The sequence below is a fragment of the Barbus barbus genome (assembly GCF_936440315.1).
Source record: "Barbus barbus genome assembly, chromosome: 1".
Lineage (NCBI taxonomy): Eukaryota > Metazoa > Chordata > Actinopteri > Cypriniformes > Cyprinidae > Barbus > Barbus barbus.
The window spans coordinates 26851177-26877262 of NC_136729.1; the positions used below are offsets into that span (position 1 = coordinate 26851177).

Here is a 26086-nt window from a genome sequence, read left to right on the forward strand (position 1 = left end):
TTTCGAAACTTTTGCCATGAATCAGTAACTTGGATCAGCACATGGCGCAAAGACATTTGCTGTAGGATCAGAGGATAAATCCTCTATGGCATATCAGAAGTTTGAAAGTTGTCAACAATATTAATACGCGTGTCAGGGTGGTCATATGGTGCCTGTGTATTTCCACTGCTTCAGTGATCTGTGGGAGAGGCAGAGTAATGGCCCTTTCCAACTCGCTTGACTTCTATAAAGATGTCCTTTTAATGGGGACATATGCCATTTTCCAATTTATTACCTAGTCTGCATAGAAAATGCCAAGGATGAATATGCAGAGAGTACATCTGAAGTCATACAGTATTACCCACTTAAATTAAATGATTTTTAATTGACCAGCCTGGTCCTCGTGCATAGAACAGAAAATAGAGCAGAATTAAAACTGGAGTGTGTGGACAGTTAGTACTTGTCTCTAACTTACTCTACTTTCTAACCTCCATGTATCATGTATATAAAACTTAAATGTGGCTTCCCAACAATTCAAGATTTTTTACTGCATACTTATCCCTCTCACTTTCTCTCCTTGGTTAATTATCATTTAACAGCGGATTTTGTCAGAAACTTAGAGAGAGAGAGAGAGAGAAAGAGACTGTACCTTGAACAGCCTGAGGTTCCATACCACGCTTAAGGATACAACAGTTAAAGCCACTAACCAAAGTTTTTAATGACTACTGCACTATTATTTAATTCAGTTTTATTAAAAACTCATGAACCAAACACTACCTTTATATGTCTTTTATTTTCTTTCTAGTAAATCAGTGTATGAATCTACTTTAGGATCACAACAACAACATTCCAATATTGAGTTTGATCTTATAATTCTAACCCAGGGCATAAAAGTAAAAGGGAAAAAAAAGCAGCATACAAATAGGTTACAGATGAGTTGAGTTGTGCACAGTAATCTTGTATGGATGTATTTTTTAGTCGTTTATAGTTTCATTGTAACAAATGATAAATCCACTCCAGCACAGTAATTGACAAGATCATGAGCTTTTGTTATTCATGAAAACAATCTAAAATCAGATAGGTTAGAGGATAAATTCAAATCTTTCAAAGGGAATGGAGAAAAGGGGGAGCGGATTATGACTCATAAGCCTCCACTTTGTTGGAAAACACTGGAGGGGACAGATAATTAAAATCTATCAGAATCTCTCACAAAGGATTTCAATCTGACAGTAAAGCTGATATATATATATATATATATATATATATATATATATACGTATGAAGGAAGTATCTTATGCCAATCATAAAAAAAATAGGTGACTGTAATAGGTCAAGGGTGAAATATAGGAAATATAGATAAATACAGGAAACTGGAGGTTTGGTCGAACACACAAGGCAATAAATGCATACCTTTTTAGAACAATATTCCTAACTCTGGTATAAAGCTTATACTCATTTGTTTTTATGTAGAGCTGTCAATGCAATATTCATTTTATACAGTCTATTATTTATAAAATAGATGTACTAGATGCAGCTTGTCTTGCCAAACCACACTTACCAAGAGTAGACAGGCCAGAATGAGTAAGGAGCCGGTCAAACAAGATGTGTCGTTGTCTTCAAAAACAGCTAAATGGAGCGCAACTGAAAGAGACCCCAAGTTTTTAACTTGACACAGTGTTTTAAAAACACAGTGCTCATGGCGTGAGATGCTGAAAATAACCTAGCAAGAATGGCCAAAAGAGTTTTAGTGCATGATTTCATAGACCAGCAATTACAAAATTACAACAATTACATGAAAAAAAAGAAACATATCCTGTATGAATGTCTAGGTTTACCTCAGAAAGACGGACAAACTCGATTGCATAATGGAATACTGCTGGCTGTAGGCCAGTGATGGGATTATTTTCAATAAAATAGAAATCCAACAAACTCAAATTTAAGGCTTTGGTCGTCCACCAGAAAAAAAAAAAGAAAAAAAGAAAAGAAAAGAAATCTGTGAATTTGAGGGGGTTTCTTAGCAAAAATTGATAGATGTGCTTCATTTAGTTCATTATTCAGCATCTTATGTAATCAATTTGGTTCAAAGTCTTAAATGACAAACCCCAAATGGGAGAATAATTTTTATAAAAACAAAAAAGCTAGAAAGAGATCTCAAGTACAGGGATCAGGACCTGTGACATACTTGGCTTAAGAAATGTTACACCCACAAGTATTTATAAAAATATATTTCACAAAGTAGGAAACAATACATGGATATCTTAGATTACAATACAGAGAGTAGCTAATTAAACATACAAGTGTATGAGCATTAAAGCACAGTAGAAAATGATTTGCATGAAAGACTATTTTATATATACTGTCCATCCAAGAGAATCGCCATATGTCACATCCATACAAACAGAATATGCACGTAGCTCCAGTGCCAGATTCCCATGTGCAATAGCTAACGTACATAGAGTCATTGCTGATTCTCTTAGCTTTTCTTTGAAGTGATAGGTTTTGTCTATGTACATCTTTTTTTTTTTCTTTTTTTCTTTTGCTCTAATATCATACAGTGCAGCACATTACGCATGTCTGTTTCTGTATTTCTTTACTCAATAGATTCTGATTTTTGATTTAAAAAATGGCAGGGGTCAAATATAAACATGAACTATATGTTCTCAGCTATTGTGCTTAGAATGATCACTGATGTCACTGGGTATAGTATGTGAATATATATATATATATACACACACAGTGTCAATAAAATATTGACTTATCTTTCCTGGTCGAGAACAAATCCTCTGTGGATTTCACAGTTCAGTGTAGTTAATGAATCTCACTGTGTGAATTTCAGTACAGAAATTCAGTTCAGCTTTAAAAAAAAACAGTTATGCAGCAGAATAAAACAAAGCTGAGGAATAAAAGCTTGAAACTTTAAATGAAAATGTTAATATGTTTTACTAAAATAAATAAATAAATAAAAATATAAAGTACAAATATACTCAAACCTGCAGCACAAAACAGACGACTGGCGATTAATATTTATATATTTATATAAAACATTCACAATAATGAAGAAACACCATCAATGTTCCAAAAAACATTGGAAAACAACTGTATTTAATGCTTGCTTTTGAAAAACGAAGGCCTCATTGTTTCCACAATTCTCTTGTTGTCCTCAACGCAGTCTTACACAGTCTAATCATCTTAGAGTGTGAACCACACTTAAAGCATATGGATACAAAGGGTTGTATAAAGCAAGCCTCGAGGCTTTTCCAGTTTACTCAAGAAATCTGGCCACGTAGTATCAAAGGGTCAAACGTTATCTCAGCAGGCAGATCCTAAAGCCAGTGTGACGTATTTTCATTGCGCTCGCATTTGTTAAACCACACATACATTCATAAGTAATGTTGACAATATATTGCTATTTAGTTTACCTTCTTTTTTAAATGTTCCTCTATCTGATTGGCTGAATGGCGGCAAGAGATTTGTTGTCGCTGGGGAGCGGTGTCATTTTGAGGCCTGTGCAGTCCTTTTTCTCCTGCCAAGCCACAGTGTGGCTACAGTGTGTCCGAAAGTCCTCTTCCCATCCAGTCCTTTCAAGCGACTACCAAGAATCAAGGTTCTGATGCCTCTGGTGGTCACAGTGAACAACAAATACCCAAAATACTGCTAGACACTCAGTGACGGTAAGCTAAACTCACACTCCACAAGAATCATTGACCTCCTACTATAGACACTGGTAAGTTCTGACATTACAATGCACTCTGATGTGGTAGATGACTAATGCTATTAGGTCTCTCTAAGAAGATTTAAAAAAAAGGCGCCCCCACCCCCTTTTAAACAGCAGTGTCTAACATCCCCGTAGCATAATACACAAGTTATGTGGACGAAAGCAAAAGGTCCGTTGCGCTTGGAGGTCAAGTCTCTTTGTCGCTCTCGCCCACAGAATAGAGCTCGCCCAGTCTTCTGAAGCGCGGCCCCCACTCTCTAAGGTAGTCATAGTTCTGGTCGGAGTCCGAGGAGGCCGTTTCAAGGGAACTCAAGGAGCCCGCAATTGAGCCCCTGCCCTCATAGCCGTAGATTTGGATGGAGTCATACGGTGGAGCCGTGGGGTCGTTGTCTGCCTCGTGAAGCCGTACGTTGATGAATTCATCCACGTCTACTCCGTTTGGACCCGAGTGCTGACCCTGTCTGGGCATGAACTGCAGGTCAGGCTTGATGTCCTTCCTGGGCAGATAGCCGTTGATACCATCTGGGTTCTGCAGGGTGGCAATGTCAAAAGCCTCCGTATCCTCCTCACCGCCTCCCTCGTCGTCGTAACGGATGATGTTCTCCCTCACATCCTCGTCGTCTTTGATGATTAGAGGCTCGTTCTTATGTCTCCTCAATGTCACAAACAAGACCACGATAACTGAAAGGCACAAGAACATCCACTTAGTGAGCTCTGCCTTGGCCTTGTGCAGTTCAAAGGTTTGATTTTTCATTCGTTTACCAAGTGCCTTTTCAATTCAAATTTTACATGCAAATCACAAAGTGGATTTTAAATTCAAAAATTAGTAAGGACTAAAAGAGGCAGCTGAAATGACCTACCGAGAAGTAAAATTATACAAGCTAGAATAGCAATCAGAGCTCCCATGCTGAGACCAATGGGTAGAACAAAAGCCTCGACATTACATGACTGCACAATGCCGTCCCTGCTGCAGCCACACACCCGGATAGTTAAAGTGTTCGTGCTGCTCATTGGAGGCTCGCCGTTGTCAGTCACGACGATGGGAAGGAAGTACGTCTCCTGTTTCTGTCGCCGAAAGGAATCGTGCTTGGCAAGAATGCTGATTGAGTTATCTGGGGAGAGATAAAGTTTGGCTGTGATGTATGAAATCAAAGACAATTCATGCAAGTAAATGGTAGGGAAACGACACGCTATTAAATTTACGACAAGACGATGTCTATTCTGCCGATAAATAAACAGATGGATATAAATAGCTAAATCTCTGCTGTCAATCTTTTGCAAAGGCTACTGGAGTAGTGGAAGTGTCTCAGGAAGGCAGACAAAGAAACCGAGCAAAGTATTGGCGCTTCCACTGGAGCTTCTTTTCAGAAGTTGTAACTTCATTATCTGCCCCCTCATACCCCAAGCATATGTTGAAGCTCTCCAGTGTCTCAAGGAGCTCCTTCAGTTGATACGATGCACAATGGCTCCCTTAAAGCCTTCAATTTTTATTTCAAGAAAAATAAATAAAATAAAATAAGCTACTGAGTGAAAGGTTTAGATAATACCTCAGATGGATACAACAGAATAACCGAGTTATGGAAAAAGCTTTATCACTTAATAGAGTCTTGGGAGAAACTGAGGCAATGTTAATGTATGTATGTATGTATGTTTTAATTTATTGCTTCTCACAAGGGTGAACGGGAAGTTCATCATTTAAAACTACGGAATGAAAGGACATCACGAAGCTCACTGGAACAAATAATGGTAAACTAAACAGGGTCAGAATTTAATTTCCGCTCATAAACATGCTAATGAAAAATGTAAATATGGCTTTCGTTTTGTTTCCCTGAGATCACAAAGCAATTATCTGCAAAAGCTGTGAGCTGATTTATCAATGCAATTAAACTTCCATATTTTTTATTTGTCGTTATATGTGAAGAACATTGTCCTGAACTAATGTATCTTATTTCACCAAACAATAATCGCTGATATGCAGTCACTGTTGCTATGTTTATCGGACTATATTTCACATGTCAAGCACAGCTATGGTCAAATTAAATGTTCCTAGGTTTGCAGTTCCTCAAAGTGCATTCGAGCATTTCATACTAGCCACATTATAGCAAAATAAAGGCTAATATAATCTTCCGGTGGAATATGTGAGCTATTACGTTGCGCTCAAGTACTCAATCTCTCTTTTTTCAGGTCACAATACCCTGAAGCATAACTTTTAGGTCAAGATAGCTGTGGTGGTCCTGGCAGATCCTAGCTCGCATCAGCCTCTCCATGTCACCAGCCACCGCAATTACAGTTATCATCACAAACAAACCTCCTCAGCTTAGCACCAGAGATCTGTTTCAGACAACCTGCCTGGTGTGTGCAGGTGGGAACCATCATAGAATATATGTGTGCGTGTCTAGATCGTTACTTGCACATGATCTTTGAAACGAGTCATCAGGATGGATAAACATGCAATTAAGTGCGACTGAAATAATAGCATGTATTGTATGGAAAGTTTCATGTGCATGGGGAAAGCATGATTAACAGTGTTATGACTGGACGAGAATGAGACATAATCCAAGTGTGTGAAATCTATACTTTACCTAAAAAGGTATGCAGTATACATAGACAGAAACAATGTAAGTAAATGCATCTAATCTAATGTGGGTTAAAAGCTATAGATATATACACACAATTTCCATTAACCGACATTGGCTTACATTATTTAATTGTAAACTAATATATATATATATATATATATATATATATATATATATATTACACACTGTACATACATTTATTTTATTTCACCTAGTTTTCAAGGCAACATTTTTCAACTTGATGTACTGAAGGAACTAAACTAAATTAAAATTGAATAAAAACTAAATATACATAAAACAATAAACAGTATTAAAAATGACATAACACAATTACGAAAACTTTAACTAAAATCAACATTCAATCAGAAAATATGGTAGCACTTTATTTTACAGTCCTGTTCCTCCTGTACATAATATGTACTTACTGTAATAATTACAATTACAAGGTACCAACTAGGTACAAACCCTGAACCTACCCCTAAACCTAACCCTACCCCATGTAGTTCCCTTATATTACCAGTACTCTCTTGGGTAAGTATACTGTAAGTACGCTGTAATTACATGTAAATACAATAAAATAAAATGTAACCAAAAATATACTAAAATTTTATTCAAAATATTAACAAAATTTCTAATATCAGCTCAATGACACTAAAACAAAAATAAAAACACTAAAATAGATAAAATTTTTCCCCTGCTTTTATTCCAAGGGCAAAAACAGTTTTTCAATACATCTTCTTGTGTTTCACATAGTCAAGAAAGGCATACAGGTTTGGAATGACATGAGGGTGAGTAAATGATGACAGCATTTTCATATTTGAGTGAACTCTCTTTTTAAGGGATTCTAACAATACACTACACTGCGCTTTTTAATCATGAATCACAACACATACGATGATGAAAAGCACTAGGATATAGCACAACTTTGGACATGCTGTCAAATTACGGCACAAGTTTTGATGCCAAGAGCGATCAAACACACATGCACACTCACTCACACACACTCATAACACACACAGCAGAAGAGATGAGAAAGCGGCCTTAGTGCAGCAGACGCCTCAGGCTGTGCATCAAAGCCTGGTGTCCTTACAGAGCTTTCTCCTGTCTCTGTGATGGAGTGGCCATCTTTAACCTGAACTCACTCAGGCTGACTCATAATACATGCTGCCTCTCAAGATATCACTGAGATTGTCACTAATGACATTCTGCCTGTCTGCTTCATCTTACAATTCTCAAGGTCTGTCTTTGTCTTTGTCTTAGTAGTCCATTGTTCAGCGCTTTTCCTATCAGTATTGTTTCATCTTTCTTTTTCCCTTTGAAACATTTTTTTTTTTTATATACCAATGCTCTTTGTGGGTTTCTTGTTCATTGTATTAACAGATATAAAACAATATAGTTATTATAACTAGCTACAGCATTACTGAAATTACTAAAGACAAAGAGAACACATTTAAGTAATATTTATGAGCTCAACAGCATTATTTATAAAATATTTTCTTTTACTACTTTCAATTTATTTTATATTAACAATGTAAAGAGAAGGAATTTTATCATATTATAAAAGCCAGTACATTCATGCTAGACATATTTTAAAGTTGTGCACTTGATCACGTCAACAAAAATAATTTCTCCCTATCATAAATCTGTTTTATTTTTTACATCTTTATTGGCTACCTTGTATTACACCAATTAAAAAAAAAAGAAATAAAAGTCAAATATTAACATACTAATCTGCTTTGCATATTAACATTCACTCATTTTAATCACAACTTCTTTAGGATAATTGAAACTAGTTCTTTCATGTGCTATTCTTAAATTCTGTAATTTCTATTTCATACCTGAAACTATGGTTTTATGTCAAATTAAATGTTAAGCAGAAAGACTGAAATAGTTTTTTTTCTTGTAAAATATACTCACTTATTTTTATTTAACTTAATATTTACACAGTGTATAGCACTAACAATAAAACTAATAATTGTGTTACTATGATTTTTTTTTTTATTTATCTATTTTTTTCCTTTCATTTATATACAGCTTTTCTGTCACTCCACTCTTTAAAGAGACTAGGGGAATTCACAATTTCTTTCCCTTTCACACTCTTCCTTACTTTCATATTAACTTAAATCATGACTGTCCCATGGAAGGCAGAGCTCTTTTGATGTAACGTCTGATACGTCTGGTTCAAAAATATCATGTTTCCTCTTTTTGGTGAGCAGCCAAAACAACAGCTCCTTCAACGGTCAGCCATAAGACCACATGCCAAATGGAACTAGATCAATACAGTTCTCCTTCAAGTGTTCAAAAGCATAGTGCAATACTAGGTTGTGCAGAGAGAACAGCAGGAGCGCAGTGTGAAAAAGAAGGTCAGATAGGTTATACAAAAAAGAAAGAAAGAAATCAGTGTATTTAGCAAACAAATTTAGAACCATCTGCTGCACAGCCTCAGCTTTGAGTAAGTCACCCTACATCGAGTTGCATCGCTAAACCTCGGCTTGGATTCTGTTCATTTGCTTTCTTTCAAAATGCACTGGGGAGTACAAAATAGCTGATGTCCAGACAATTGTGCATCTGCTAATTTCTGGGTACACTAATTCCACCAGATTTCTCCTTCAAATACATGCCTCCGGACTGCGCTTGACACACAACGTTTGCGCTTACATATGCCTTTCTCTCTCTCTCTTTCGCTGTTCATCTCATTCTTATCTCCCTGCTGTGTTTCATAGTCATATGTCAGTCTTACCTAATTTTTTTGTCTTTGATTTTCAATAACAAAACAATGGTACCAGGATCTCAAGGCAGCACATACTCTAAGATCTAAATAGGAACAAAGCAAAACAAAGAGAAATAAAACAATAAAATAAAATAAAATAATACCTGTTTGCCTTCCAAAAATAAGACCAAGTGCACCAAAACAATTTACAACAACATCAGAGTTTCAAAGATATACAATCGGAGACATGGTAAACACAGTTTCCAATATTAACTTAAATCAAAAATCTTAATGATTTCCCAATCCCAAGATGTCTGGCTAAAACAAAAAATTGGTACATGTTATGAAAAACAAAAAAATGTGTAGATGAACATACCTAAATTGTTTTTGATGGTGAAATTGGGATTGTTGAGCATCTCCAGGCGGTAGTGGAAAGTGTGTCCCTGGGAAGGATTGTCTTTGTCCACAGCGCTGATGGTTTGAATCACCTGTGGACACAGAGAGGGACCAGCCATCCATTACTCTACTTTTGACATCATATGAGGCCAGACACTGACAGCAGCCAACACGGGATGAAAAATCTGTCCCATTCACTCATAAAAGTAGAGACCCTAAGCTAAGAGGCACAGGCTTTGGCAGCCCACTTTTCTGTGCCAAGTCCATCTATATATCTGCCACCCCCGTTCAAAACATGTTCTTTTTTCTTTATGATTTACAGCTCGCTGAAAAGCAGGACCCAGCCATCCCGGTCATTCTTTTCCCACATGGATGGAGAATGTTCTTACGGTGACTGTGTTAGAGGGTGGAGGATGAGGAAATACATACTGATACTGTTAGTCAGAGACACTGCATGTCGGCTAGAAAGATACGGGATCTGACCGGGCCTGAATGGATCTGATTGTTTTCATTTTCTGCAGAAAGAGAGAGTGAGTGAGTGGCTAAAAAAGGCCACCCAGGTGTCTCTTACTTCTCTCTCTTAAATCAATAGGCTGTAATTTACCGCGGCTGATCGTTACGGAGGAGCTGTGAGAGGAAGATGCTGCTGGCGGGCCTGATTGATGCCCTCTTACCTGTCCAGGTTTGCCGTTTTCACAAAGGAAGGCTTCGTATTCAGTGGCGAACTCAGGGGCGTTGTCGTTTATGTCCAGCACTTTGATTGCCACAATGGCTCTGGAAATCTGGCTGTGGTTTCCTAATATGAAAAGAGACAAGCTATTAAAACACTGAAAACAGAAGTGCAGTGGTCAAATATAGAAGGGAGCAATTGCAAATCCCAGGTAAATACAATGACCCAGTTATTTTCGGTCTCTTTCTGCCTCACAACTATTTATTTTTCTCTCTTCCTCTCCTTTTTTTCCCTCCCATCCTCTGGGTTGATGGAGAGACAGATGAGACGCAGCATCAGTCTGAGCTTTAGACATTATCAAGTATGCAAAACAGGATTATGGTGAAAAAAAAAAAAACATTCAAAGTGCTTTTCAAATCCCCTGTACAGGTACATGTTTTATACATGAAGGTTAAAAAAATTAATATTAATAAAACAGTGGCAGATGAAGTCTAGAAGACAATAAAGGGCAATTTAATTAGATTAACTTTTCATTGGAATTATTCATTGGCAGTAATTCACAGTCCCTTTTGAGGACCCATGTAAATGATTGTATTTAATTAGGGTTGCAACTGCTGACTTTTAAAGCAATTATCTATTCGTTTGGCTTTAGCACATGACATGGTACCTTAACAGCTTACGGGTAATTCAGGGCATACTGCTGTAATGTGTGACACTTAGAACAGCAAACAGTCTTTGAAATTCATTTGACCTGTCAATTAATTTTGCTCCTTGATCACCCTTACTTGAATAAAAATAAGAAAGAAGCTTATGAGCCTTGACCAGACGTTTCAACATAATGCAGTAGCGCAGACTCATATTCATAGCCATGCTGTACAGACATTTCTGTTCAAATTCTGTTTCACCAGAGGCATCAGCCAAAAAAAAATCCAGATTTGTTGGTCATCATGTTAAAACACTGACAAAGATGTTTCTCAGTTGCTGTGTGAGGAGCCCTTAAATAATTAAGTTTATTCAGCTCTTTGAGCTCAAATACAGCTTATGTTAAGTGTATATGACAGCATCAGTATTTTTTCCTCCTCCAGGGAAAGATTTTTGGCTCCAGTATCTGAATAATGTAGCTGTACATGCCAATCAAAATGAATCTCTAGGTTTATGGATGCAGTGTTTATTTCTGGTCCACAGCTTGTGTTTAATAAGTTCTTTATCCAGTCAACAGATGTTCTTTTATCTGTTATGTACAGCAAACAGCTCTGGCGTGAGTAGAAATAACTCATTAGATGTCCATGAATTGACTGCTGAGCTGTAAAATCTCTGTCTTCGGTTTCTGAGAGGAAACTTTAGCACCTTAAAATCTGTTGACGGTAAATTAGTACTTGAGGTGTACGGTAAACCATTACTGTAACCATCTCTTTGATCCTGTTAGACAATCATTTTGAAACATAAAACATTTAATGTTTCAATCGAGATGAGGAAGAAAGGAAAATTGTACTTACGAACTTCGGTGGCTGTCACTGTGATATTGTGCCACATATCCGTCTCTCTATCCAGAGGTTTAGCTAATGTGATCTTCCCATCATCAACATTAATGTTAAACTGCCTCTCTAAATCTGTGTGTCTATCAATAAAATACCTGGAGAGGAAAAACAAAGAGAGAGAGAGAGAGAGAGAGAGAGAGAGAGAGAGAGAGAGAAATAAAATAATTGTATTATATGAGGTAAAATGATCTGAAAATTTATCTCTTGTGACTGTAGAGGAAAAAACAAGAAAACAAGAAAGAAAGATAAAAATCCTTTAGTATACAAGCTAATTTATATATATATATATATATATATATATATATATATATATATATATATATATATATATACGCAGTTGGGCAAACAAGTATTTAGTCAGCCACCAATTGTGCAAGTTCTCCCACTTAAAAAGATGAGAGAGGCCTGTAATTTTCATCATAGGTACACTTCAACTATGAGAGACAGAATGGGGGGAAAGAATCCAGGAAATCACATTGTAGGATTTTTAAAGAATTTATTTGCAAATTATGGTGGAAAATAAGTATTTGGTCAATAACAAAAGTTCATCTCAATACTTTGTTATATACCCTTTGTTGGCAATGACAGAGCTCAAACATTTTCTGTAAGTCTTCACAAGGTTTTCACACACTGTTGCTGGTATTTTGGCCCATTCCTCCATGCAGATCTCCTCTAGAGCAGTGATGTTTTGGGGCTGTCGCTGGGCAACACGGACTTTCAACTCCCTCCAAAGATTTTCTATGGGGTTGAGATCTGGAGACTGGCTAGGCCACTCCAGGACCTTGAAATGTTTCTTACGAAGCCACTCCTTCGTTGCCCGGGCGGTGTGTTTGGGATCATTGTCATGCTGAAAGACCCAGCCACGTTTCATCTTCAATGCTCTTGCTGATGGAAGGAGGTTTTCACTCAAAATCTCACAATACATGGCCCCATTCATTCTTTCCTTTACACGGATCAATCGTCCTGGTCCCTTTGAAGGAAAACAGCCCCAAAGCATGATGTTTCCACCCCCATGCTTCACAGTAGGTATGGTGTTTAGAGCCCTGCGTGCCTCAAATTTAGGCCCTAGCCCAGCCCACGTCCGACACCTTATCAGAATTACCGGCCCGAGTCCGACCCGAGTCCCCCCCTTCTCCTAAAAGAGTTTATACTACTGATTCGGCTATTAAAAGAGTTCAGTTTAGTGTGTAATGGCAAAATGATTATATTACGTTTTGTTTTTTTATTAAGTTAATATAGAAAAACGTTTGGAGCATTTTTGTTTGTTAAATAGCCTATAAGTTTTTGTTTTTTAAAGTAACGACCAAGCGGCCAGCGGCATGAGCTGATCATAGCCTATGTTTGATCAATTTAGCCTTCTCATATCATCACAACTTGCCTAAAATAAAATCTATAGATATACTAAAACAGTTCAAGTATATAACAATGTTTAAACGTTAAACATGCGCTATAATAATAATGTGCGCTAGCATATATATATATATATATATATATATATATCTCAGTTTGTGCAGAGAGTGGAAGCTAAAGCGCGCTCTGCAGGACATGGAGACACCAGCTTTGGATTTTTTTCAGTGGAAACAAATTAAAATAGCCTACGCCGTCATTAATTTTTTTGATAAATGTAAGAGTAATACATCATTTGGACCTGTAAAGGGTCTACTTGTATTTGTGTGCACTCACAATACCATCAAAAGGTAGTTCTTTTATAAAACAAAGAAAACAGACATGATGTGCTTTTTGCTGTCTCGTCTTTAACAGGAGTCCTTCACAAAAATTAACCGAAGCTGAGCGAATACATGCCTCACAGACATGATAAATATATCTATAGAGAGCTTTAAATTATTACTTAACGAAAAAAAAAAAAAAAAAAAAGCTCTAAAAAACAAAAACTCTATTATAATCTTAATCATAATCAATAAAGATGCATTTCTCTCTAAAGGCTAATGAGGAGACGGCGAGTCAGGATCAGCAACTTCATCCTTGCGACACGGACTCAGAAAACATTAGTTTATTAGTAAATAGTTCAAATATCTCCTTACTGTTTCCTGCAGACACATTCATGGTTATGTTTGCTGGGGTTTTTCAGCAAGCTTTAGCCTATTGCATGCATTTGAACGCAGAACTATTCTGCTGCGCTGAAGTCACTTGCACACCTGCTGTTGCGGGACACTAAACACAATCGAGCTGCTCTCAGTCACAGCATGGTCTTGTGTTGTTTCCACCAGCGCGGCAATTTGTTTCCATCACTAATCAATAGACGTCTACAATATAAAATAAGGAGAAACCCAAAACAGGCCGATGCCCGGCTCGCCTCTGAACTATGACGTAGAAATTGGCCCAAAGCCCGGCCCTAGAGGCCCAAAAAAGTCGGGGCCCATCGGGCCCAGGCCGAAATGCAGGGCTCTAATGGTGTTCTTTGGATGCAACTCAGCATTCTTTCTCCTCCAAACACGACGAGTTGAGTTTTTACCAAAAAGTTCTATTTTGGTTTCATCTGACCATATGACATTCTCCCAATCCTCTTCTGGATCAGCCAAATGCTCTCTAGCAAACTTCAGACGGGCCCGGACATGTACTGGCTTAAGCAGGGGGACACGTCTGGCACTGCAGGATTTGAGTCCCTGGTGGCGTAGTGTGTTACTGATGATAGCCTTTGTTACTTTGGTCCCAGCTCTCTGCAGGTCATTCACTAGGTCCCCCCGTGTGGTTCTGGGATTTTTGTTCACCGTCCTTGTGATCATTTTGACCCCACGGGGTGAGATCTTGCGTGGAGCCCCAGATCGAGGGAGATTATCAGCGGTCTTGTATGTCTTCCATTTTCTAATAATTGCTCCCACAGTTGATTTCTTCACACCAAGCTGCTTGCCTATTGCAGATTCAGTCTTCCCAGCCTTGTGCAGGTCTACAATTTTGTTTCTGGTATCCTTCGACAGCTCTTTGGTCTTGGCCATAGTGGAGTTTAGAGTGTGACTGTTTGAGGTTGTGGACAGGTGTCTTTTATACTGATAAGGAGTTCAAACAGGTGCCATTAATACAAGTAACGAGTGGAGGACAGAGGAGCCTCTTAAAGAAGTTGTTACAGGTCTGTGAGAGCCAGAAATCATGCTTGTTTGTAGGTGACCAAATATTTATTTTACCGAGAAATTTACCAATTAATTAATTAAAAATCCTACAATGTGATTTCCTAGATTCTTTCCCCCCATTCTGTCTCTCATATTTGAAGTGTACCTATGATGAAAATTACAGGCCTCTCTCATCTTTTTAAGTAGGAGAACTTGCACAATTGGTGGCTGACTAAATCCTTTTTTGCCCAACTGTATATATATATATAATTTATAAATGTCATGATTATCATAAATTTCATTTATTTTTCTGAAGATATACTTTTGATCATAGTTCACAAAATCTGAGATTCCACACAGAAATATATACCATTTATATTCAACCTAGTTCATATGCACCTAATCTTGGAATAATCAGTCTACTTGGGCATTCACTCAAACATGAGTGTGAAGTATAACATTTAAGAAGGCCCCAGTGGAGTTGTAAAAAAAAAAAAAAAAGAAGAAAGAATTAATTGGTCTAGATAGTGAATGTGTGGAAAATGTTCAGCCATGGTAGAGATCCTGAGACTGGGTGGAAGTCCAGGAGGAGTGCTCTACTGCTGTGCAGGCAGCCAGACAGCATTCCCACCTGGGAACAGTCTCCAGGAGGCTGAGTGGATTTCAGTCAAGCTCTGACAGCTCCACGTACCACCGAGAGACAGACCCTGAGATGTTCTGCTATGTGTCAATCAAACTGACAAAGTTACAGTGGGGAATGTAGTGGGAGAAAAAAACAGAAACAAACAATCAAATCTGTAATTAATTATTCCATGGGAAATTTTTAAGGGTGTATAGAAAAAAAAAACACTTTTAAAGGGTTTAAAGGTTATTTCTGTAGTTTGGATTTTGATATTTTGCATTTACAGTTAAATACAACTCCTCACATTTAAAAAAAGAATTTACAGGCTGATAAAAAATACCTTGTTTTCATAGACAGACATTTCTGAATAACAAACATTTATTATTATTTTTTGCATTTATGAAATGTATATATATATATATATATATATATATATTCAAATATGTTTAAAGTGTATGCTATACATTACCACCTTTTTTATAACTCTAAGAGTCAATCCACATCTTACATGTTAATGTAATTAATTAACGGTAGCAAAACACAGCATTTAATTACAAGTCACTCAACAAAATAATTACATATGAAGAACATGTTGTTGATTAGTATTACTCAGCGGCCCTGTATGCTTATGCAATTATACTGCAACCTGAGGACTCTAATGTAAAGTTTACTAATGCAAAGTGTGACCATTTTATTAAATTACGTAAGAAATGAAAATGACAGAAGCAGAAGAAGAAGAAGAAAAATTAGTTTTTGTGATGGCAGTAGTTTTTAATAATACTATTTTTTATTTAAAAATCAGGCTTTTTTTCTTTTCTTCTTTTTTTTTCTTCGCTAAAAAAGCACATGATAGAACATGTTTGCCATGTAGTTATTATGTTGGGTAACAGAGTAATTAAGAGGACTTTCATAGAAGCACAATTTATTCTACTGTACCAAATACTTTCCAGTAGGCTGAACCCTGTAAATGTGCAGTAACCAAATCAAATGACTCTGCTCTTGATGGTGATTGTGTTATACTGATGTGCGCTTTACTTATAAAGGAGGCAGTCACCATGTATTAGCATATGTTAGATATCAGGTCCCACAACAAGATCTGGAGCCAGAGGGACTTCTGTCAGAGAAGGTTAAAAGATCCCCACTGATTACACCCACACTTCTTTTGACAGATAGACAATACTCCTAACAGGGCTAATTTGAACTTTGACACAGCTTGGCACCGTTTGATGCACGTCAGTTTCACAATAACAAGAGAAATCCTGCAATCTCATAAAGAGAGAGAGAGAGGGAGAGAGATGAGAAGGCTGAAGGTAGGAATGGTCTGAGAGGCCAGACTGATGTGAAACAATGTTTCTGTGAATTACTGTTTCCATGTCGAACCAAAGTCCTTTAAACGCCACAGTTACACTATTTTTTTTTTTTAATTCTTGCCCGTTTCACCTTGATTGCTTCTCCTATTGATGTGACAACCACACTGATATGCACAATTAGCTGTGTTCAAGCAGAAACTTTGTCATTTGAGGTAAGGTCTGGTTATCTTATTTCTCTATGAAATTCTGCATGGGTCATCTTTTTTTGTTCTTTTTAAAATCTGGTTTCTTATTTCCTAAGTGGCTTTTAGCTTTCAAAATTACCTCAACCCTTCAGCTCCGTTTGGGAAAACATGCAACTTTACCACTTTATTGTTCAAAATTCAGCAAAAAAGTCAAACAACCAAAAATCATTTGATCACATTAGAAAAGATAATTAATCTATTAATGCTTAAAACAACCTTGTGATGTTTAGCTTAACAAAATCTACTCAATGGCCTCAGTATAGAAGTAATTAATCTTCCAAGTAACACAAACACATCAATGCGAAAAAAGTCTGCATGTCAGACCAATCCAGGAAGGATATAAGAAAGCAGGAAAAAAACAACAAAATCTCACGTAGGGAACAAATGCCACAGATTTTCTTCCTAATAATGCAGACTATGCACAGATGTCACAGCTAGAACATTTAAATCACTCTGAAATGATTATATCTCATATTTTGAAGCAACAACCAAAGAAAAATAGCTACGAAGCAACATAAACAAGTGCACTGCAATGTAGAACAAACAGTTCTTATGCAAAAGCGAGACTTTTGAGGACATGGATATTGGATTTCTGTGTTGAAATGAAACTTGAACAGGACTTGAATATAAAATATTGACAGTATATAAAATAAGAATGATTACAATCAAACATACTCTTAATCCTAACCATCCTTTTAGAGCTGAACAATTTGGGAATAAATTGGGTGTTCACAGTCTTTATATTAGATTAGATTAGATTCAACTTTATTGTCATTTATGCAGAGTACAAGTACAGAGCTAATGAAATGCAGTTAGCATCTAACCAGAAGTGCAAGAATATAGTGTTTTATATACATATAAGTGCAGAGTAAGTGAAGATATGATTTACATAATGTACAGTGGAATTGCTATATACAGTATTGAGCAGAGTATATACAGAATATAAATAGGAATGCAATGTAGGGATTGTATGTGCATTATGAACAGAGCAATGTAGATTATATAGATTACAGATTATATATACACATTATGAACAGCAGAAACGTGAGAACAGTGGTAATAAATAAATACAGCTGGATGAGTGTGCAAAGTATTGGTAGAACAATGTATTCTATGCAAAATAGCAGTAGTGCAATATTTTATAGAAATAGTTTACTGTGCTTGTACAGTAACAACTTTAGACAGTTTATAGTGTAATAACTTTAACAATGTGCAGTCTGTGCAAAATATGAGTAGTGCAAATGCATGTGTGTAAAGTACTGTGACTAGTGCAGTAATAAGCAGGTGCAGGTTAGATTGGTGGTGTGGCGTTCAGAAGTGTTACAGCCTCGGGGAAGAAGCTCTTCCTGAGCCTACTAGTGCGAGAGCGTAGGCACCTGTAACGCCTGCCAGATGGAAGGAGGGTGAAAAGTCCATGGTTAGGGTGAGAGGCATCCTTGATGATGCCCAGACAGCGCTTATGATAAATGTTCTCAATGGAAGTTAACTGGGTGCCGGTGATCCGTTGAGCAGTTTTCACCACCCGCTGGAGTGCTTTGCGGTCAGATGCGGAGCAATTGCTGTACCATACTGAGATGCAGTTCGTGAGTATGCTTTCAATGGTACAGCGGTAGAATTCCACAAGGATCCTGGGATTCAGGTGAACTTTCTTAAGGCTCCTTAAGAAGTAAAGGCGCTGCTGTGCCTTTTTGACCAGAGTGGAGGTGTTATGGGACCAGGTGAGGTCATCAGAGATGTGGATGCCAAGGAACTTGAAACTCGACACACGCTCCACTACAGCTCCGTTGATGTAGATGGGTGTGTGTGCATGACTCCTAGTCCGCCTGAAGTCCACAATGATCTCCTTTGTCTTCTGGGTGTTTAGTTGTAGATTATTGGTGGCACACCATACAGCCAGGTGCTGCACCTCATCCCTGTAGGCTGACTCATCGTCATCCTTGATCAGACCTACCACCGTGGTGTCATCTGCAAATTTGATGATGGTGTTGGAGCCATAAACAGGAACACAGTCATGGGTGAAGAGGGAGTACAAGAGAGGGCTCAGTACGCAGCCCTGTGGCACGCCGGTGTTCAGGGTGATGATGGAGGAGGAGAGGTTATCTAACTTGACAGACTGAGGTCTGTTAGTCAGAAAATCTAGAATCCAATTGCAGATGGGTGTGCTGATTCCAAGCTGGCTGAGCTTGGAGATCAGCTTGGAGGGGATTACAGTATTGAATGCAGAACTGAAATCTATGAACAGCATTCTCACATGTGTGTTTTGACTGTCCAGGTGGGTGAGGGCAGAGTGAAGCGCTGTTGAGATGGCGTCCTCTGTTGACCTATTGTGGCGATAGGCAAATTGGAATGGGTCCAGTGTAGCAGGGAGACAGGATTTTAGGTGGGATGCAACCAGTTTCTCAAAACACTTGGCAATGATGGGGGTGAGTGCAACAGGACGGAAGTCATTAGGGACCGAGGCAGTGGAGTGTTTCGGTACTGATACGATGGTGGAGGTTTTGAAGATAGTGGGGACAGTTGTTTGGGCCAGGGACAGATTGAAAATGTCCGTGAAGACCCCAGCTAGCTGCTCCGCACAGGCTTTAAGCACACGACCAGGTATTCCGTCAGGGCCAGCTGCCTTCCGTGCATTCACTTTACGCAGAGTGGAGTAAACATCTGATGTGGAGAGAGTGAGAGGCAGTTCACTGGGTTGATGCTCAGCTTTGAGTGAGATCTCCTTATTATTTTGATCAAAACGAGCATAAAAGTGATTGAGCTCGTCTGGGAGGGAGGCAGAGCTGGAGGGGGGCACAGAGTTAGGTGGTTTGTAATCTGTGATAGATTGTATGCCTTGCCACATACGCCGGGGGTCTGAAGAGTTGAAGTGTTCTTCAATCTTCTGTTTGTGTGTGAGTTTGGCCTGGCAGATACCCTTCCTCAGGTTGGCTCTGGCTGAGCTGTAAGCCTCCTGGTCTCCAGACCTGAAGGCTGCATCTCTTGCTTTGAGCAGGAGGCGAACCTCTCTGTTCATCCAGGGCTTCTGATTGGGGAAGATTTTTTTTTTTTTTTGTGTAGTCACTCTGCTCACACATCTGTTGATGTGCTCCATGACAGAGTTGGTGTTAGTGTCAATGTTAATCTGAGAGTTTGTGGTGGCCTGGGCAGCAAACTCACTCCATTCTGTGTGCTGGAATTGATGTTGAAGAGTGGAGTCAGCACCTTCCAGCCAGATTTTAACAGTCCTTGTTGTAGGTTTCACACGTTTGATGACCGGGGTATACTTGGGGAGCAGGAACAAAGAGAGGTGATCAGACTGACCCAGGTGGGGGAGGGGTGTGACTTTGTAGGCATCACTCACATTAGTATAAACGTGGTCCAATGTTTTATGTCCCCTTGTAGTGCAGGAGACATTTTGATTAAATTTAGGGAGAACAGATCTAAGAGTGCAGTGATTGAAGTCCCCAGCAACAATAAAGGCTCCATCCGGGTGCAGGGTTTGTAATTTGCTAATAGCAGCACAGAGTTCTTTCATAATGCCACATTAGCATTAGTGTCCGGAGGTACATAAACTGCAGCAGCAACAATGCAAGTGAACTCACGTGGTAGATAGAATGGCCTGCACTTGATAATCAGGAACTCCAGATCAGCAGAGCAGTAGGTATCAACAATGACAGAGTCTTTACACCATGATTTATTTACATAAATGCATACTCCACCACCCTTGTTTTTACCAGAGGTTGCTGCTACTCTGTCAGCCCTGAAGAGAGAGCGTCCATCCATATGCACCACGCTGTTTGGGACATCGTTGCAGAGCCATGTTTCAGTGAAGAACATAACATTACAGTCCATAAGCCGTTTCTGTGTGAGGGTCCAGATCTTTAGTTCGTCCATCTTGTTCATCAGAGACCGTACATTGGCAAGGAAGATGCTGGGCAGAGCTGGTCGATGTGGGTTTAGCCTTAGCTTAGCACGCAGCCCTCCGCGCTTTCCCCGTCTTTGTTTACGGTCTCAACGCCGACGCCGACGCCGAGAACTTCCGGTCGGTACGAGTGATCCGCTTGTCCGCGGTGATCTCAGTAGCTCCGGCGGGAGTTCGCTGAAGTCGAAAGGATGATCTAAAACTATGTTGGAACACTGTTTGTTGATGTCCAAAAGTGACTGTTTACTATAGCTGTAGTTCGCATAACTGGATCGCGCGAACACGAATGAAATAACCAGGTAAATTAACACTATTTTCCAAAATCTGGTAAAACGCTGAGCCTCGCGATGTGTTCGCGCCGCCATCTTTGTCTATAGAATTTAATTAAAGACTTTACAATTTAATCATAAATTTATCATAAGCCACATTCTCACTATTTTGATCCATTCACTATGACTATAAATCAGATGTTGCGGAGCAGCATTTACTGTGAACTGAGCTGCTCTGAGATGCTAAAAACACACAGGATCATGAGTTGCTTATGTATAAAATAACACTTCACTTTGAAACACACAGTGCATGTATTAAAACACAGCATTTGCAATATAATAATCCCACTAAGCCATTTCAGTTTTATTTCAATATATTGCACAGCCCTGAAATAAATATATCACACACATGAGAATGCTCACTTGGTGTAAACTCCATTGCTGTGTTGAAACCCAATCTCTGATTTCTCCCCTGCTCCCAGTTCCCTGTGTAATTACACAACCTGTTGCATGTTGTCCCTGAAACATCGCAAGTCACTGGAGAATTAATGGAATGCTAGACTGGACTGACAGAAATTGTCTGTATAGCCTATACTGAAGGTGCCCTTGTAATATTTCAAGTAGGATGTCACAGAAGTGAAATACATCAGTGAGAGGAAGGGGAGGAATCTTACTGTGTCATTGTCCTATCTCTCTCCATCTCTCTTTCCCAGTACAACCAATTCTGTGGAGGTGAGAGCTCCATTTAGTCTGAATGCAAATGCACCTCTACAGGCAATTTCATCAGCAGCATTTAATGGCTGGTAGGATGCAGCAGTGAAGGAGCACTTGGATATTAGATTGATGCAGAAGCTTGAGCTTGATCTTCTCTTGGTTTAATGAAGAAGTTTTTTGGCCTAATTTTGCCAAGGAGGACAACAGAGGTCATGTGGGCTAGAAATGCTTGCCTTTACCTGACTTGACTGTGTGGGGCATCCTGGTCTCTCGCTGCTACCGCTCCTATGACTGTGTTAATTGCAGCGTTTTCATGCACGTCGAAGAGATAAGTAGACTTCGTGAAGACAGGGGGTTCATCTGCATCCTCAATGATGATTTTGACCGTGGCCTGGTCCATGTAGGGCCCACCAGTGATAGAATCGGCACGTATGTTGGTCGCCACCACTGTTAGGTTGTAGGATTTTTTAGACTCAAAGTCCAGAGGCTGGAAAACAGAGAAAAAGAGAGATGTTTATTATTAATGGGCACAAAAACAAAGACAAACGGTTTTGGCGGACTCAGTTTGCTGGGCTTGCTGGACTGACTGTAATTGCACCGGCTGCCTCCCACCTTGCAACGGATAATATTTAAGCTGCTGCGAGCCCAATAGCAGGGTGAACAAAAATAATATTTAGTAGCAATAACCACACTTTCACCTGGAGCGTGGGGTGTGTTATTAATTTGTGGCAGAGACAGCATGTGTTTGGGATTTAAATGAGGCTGCAAATAAGGTTAATCTAATGGAAACACAAGGACTGCATTGCAAATTGTTAAGAAATCATGAAAAATACAATTTGTGTTTGTGTTGTCTGAAAACAAAATTAATCCTTGCCCACAATACCATGACATTAACATTGTTAATGTATTCTCCGAGGCAATTATCCAATGGTGAGGTATTATTGAAGTAGCAGATAAAATACAATTTGGGAATTATTTGTACTCCAGGATAAATATTTGTGATTTCAGTGTATGAGGAAAGGCCCCATGTTCACCCCACCTGTGTACGTACATGCCACAGTGTAGAAAACTTGACACAGAGCACGGTTTTATATTTTCACCTAGTAAAAATGTCATGGTTTTCCATTGTGTGCTGAATCTAATCTCTCTCTACCTCATTTGAACTCGAAAAAGGGCTCAAGTCCCTAGACCTGACCGCTGAAGTACACATGAAAAAGACACAGGCTATAGGAATTAGTTGAAATAGTAGCTTATGTTATATAAAAAAATAAAAAAAATAAATAAAAAATAAAAAAGCCTTCGTTCCACAGGGGAGGTCAGGCAGACACTGGAGTCGGGCCGAGCGCAATCCCAGCTGGGAGAAAAGAGCAGCTGGAGTTCCTCTATCAGCACGCTTTGAAGTCAGTGCGGCTGACAGCAGGGCACCCGGATGAGAACAGCCCATGTACCTCTGTCTGCTGCAGTCCACAAAGCTATTGGGAGGAATTTATTTAATTTTATTTTCACCTTCACCCTTGCTACTAGCATCATGTCGAGACAGAGTTCAACACAGGAGGTAAACAATGTTCCTTAAAAGTATTCAGACCCTTGGCTAGTCTTGAGACCCTTTGTCTTTGTCGGTCATTTCACTGCATATAAAATAAAATAACATATACAAATAAAAAAATAAAATAATAAATGTTGTTTGTGCTGGGCAGCATTATGGCAAAATTATGTCTTTATATTAGTAATTTAAACAGTTTAACAGTAACCTGTGTTTGACTTAGCAAACAAACAAAACAAAAAAATTATTCCTCAAGCAATTAATCTAGTCTTCAGTGTCACACAATGCTTCAGAAATCATTCCAATATGCTGATTTGGTGCTCAAGAAACATTTCCTATTATTAACAATGTTGCATAGTTTGTGTTAATTAAAAAAAAAAAAAATATATATATATATATATATATATATATAGAGGGGTATTGTATGTACTGATTTGTTTTTGTGTGTCTGTGTGAGTCCAACCATTCTTTAAAAATCATAAATCTTTTTTTTCACTTCATTGCTTTCACTATTAGGCTTTCTGGCAAACTCCAGATGTGCTGTCACAAAGTACTTCTTTTGTGTCATCCTCTCGAACAGTACAGCATAATACAGAGCTCTTGATATGGTTGACTGGTGCACCTTTACTTCATTCTCTACTCCTTAGCTCCTTCAAAGCTATTCACACAGAATTCTGAAACAGTATGTCCCTTTCCCATCAGTCATCTCTCTTCCAATAGTTTCCTGTCTTTTTCACTACTATTTCTAATAAAAGATTGAAAGCATCTAAATACAATAAAGGTTTCAGTGCAGAGAAATGAAGAAATCACATAACTAAATATCTATGTAGCACCTGAAACTCTGTAAAATGGGGGAAAAAAAGGACAAATGGTTAGATTGTGCAAATAACATTGCACCTTTCAGTAGGACTTTACAAGCAGAAGTTTCCCTATGATGTAAAATTCAGAACAAGCTGCAGTCTGACACCTTGCTTGCTTTGGAAAAGGTCAGTGCTGTTCGAGACTATTGAATTTTGGTGACAGTTCATAGAGTTTTATGTCTTAATATATATATATATATATATATATATATATATATATATATATATATATATATATCTGCGTGTGTTTGTGTGTGTGTGTGTGTATATTATATATATATATATATATACACACACACACACACACACAGAGATATATATATATATATATATATATATATATATAAAACAGCGTGATAGAAAGAAAGTTTGCTCTTTTACCATGCAACATGCTTGAAATGTTACCATTTAATTTAAAATTTTTGAGAACGTCATTCAAATGCAGCTTTGCATATTGGCAAGACTGAAATAAGCTCCTCTCATCTCAGACACTGCAAATCTGTTCCATCTAAAAATATCATGCCAACACCTCATTCTTTTGATAGTCATGCATGCCATTTGACTCTCTACAGTGAAATTGGCACTTCTGCATCCCTCTGGGTCTCCATTTTGGCACTCATTGTGCAGAAAGGCCTGGATATGACTACGGCTGTCACTTGACCTCCGTCGTTTCCAGATGATGCAATTCAGGCTTTCATGTGGCCTGAACACATACTGAACCACATGGCTGTGACTGATTTTACCACATATATATGTGCCTGTTTGAAAGCACCTAAAAACTCCCAGCATGGTGTGAGTGTGAGTGTGTATGTTTACAGGGACATTTAGAAGCATCAAAGATCAGCAGCGGGGGAAGTACAGCAACCCTCTCCACCACCACAGCCTAGGAGGGGTTGGGGGAGATGAAAGCATGCATCCTTTTACAACAAAGCAGTATCTTGACTGTCTGAGCCTGTGGCATCTAACTCAGATCAATATGTTTAACCTTGCTACAAAGGCTCTTTGGTCATGACCATTCAATATTTAGCAGAAGTTAAATCAAATTTTAATTGTTGGTGAGAGCTGCATCGGCCAATTTGCTGCAGATGATAGTTGACGCACGTCGGCTCAGCACTAGCGCCTGGGGAAAATGTGTGTCTGCGCACAGTGGCAGGTGCAAAAAATTTTGGAAAAATAAGGGTTGTGTGCTTTACAAGCTTGTTCTGCTCTTCTGAACTCAGGCACCGTCTGGAGGTATAGAGGTTAGCAGGGAGTGGGCTGTTGATTGCCTGTTTTTCTCATGCAATGCCATCCATCATGCTATTAGTAATGCAGACAACAGATTCCAGGCCAAGTGCTATGGGATGAAAAGACGAGGAAAAACAGGCATGCCATTACGCATTCAGCTGTGAGAAACCTGGGACAAACCAAATGACTGCTTTTTTATTTCTCGCTTTGTCTCCAGATTTTCTTCTGTTTCTTTCACGTTAGAATTTTGATATTCAAGAGACCTTTACTATTAGGGGTGTAACGGTACACATATTTATGAAACGTACACATATATACTAGACAATTATGTTGGCATTAGAGGAAGTGCACTGGCATGGTTCAAATCGTACTTATCTGACCGCCATCAAATTGTGGCAGTAAATGAAGAGGTATCACAAATCATAAGTGCAGTATGGAGTACTTCAAGGCTCAGTACTTGGCCCCTTACTTTTCATGCTTTACATGTTACCCTTGGGAGATATCATTAGGAAACATGGTGTTAGCTTTCACTACATATGCAGAAGTACTTTGTTTTAACCACTACATATGCAGAAGTACTGTGTGTATGAAATTCTTTTTGTAAGGTATATCAATATATTTTAAAATGAGATATAGGAGATATAGATCAATACAGTTCATTTCAATATACTTTGATGTTGCAAACGCATCTTAAAATTAAAAGCTGGGCATAGAGTGAGCTGCTGTGGGAAAAATGTCTTAAA

The 26086-nt window shown here is 38.6% G+C and overlaps 1 protein-coding gene across 1 annotated transcript in view; it reads right to left on the minus strand.

Moving 5' to 3' along the window:
• Positions 1-3881: 3881 nt before the first annotated feature.
• Positions 3882-26086, minus strand: part of LOC306872623 (cadherin-8-like) — a gene marked incomplete at both ends in the record, with an annotated part of 92253 nt that continues 70048 nt past the window's right edge. The window contains 6 exons of the mRNA XM_079421261.1: positions 3882-4375; positions 4555-4806; positions 9360-9471; positions 10054-10175; positions 11546-11682; positions 21953-22200. Of these exons, the coding sequence (XP_079277387.1) occupies positions 3882-4375; positions 4555-4806; positions 9360-9471; positions 10054-10175; positions 11546-11682; positions 21953-22200 (1365 nt within the window). The remainder of the gene's footprint in view (positions 4376-4554; positions 4807-9359; positions 9472-10053; positions 10176-11545; positions 11683-21952; positions 22201-26086) is intronic.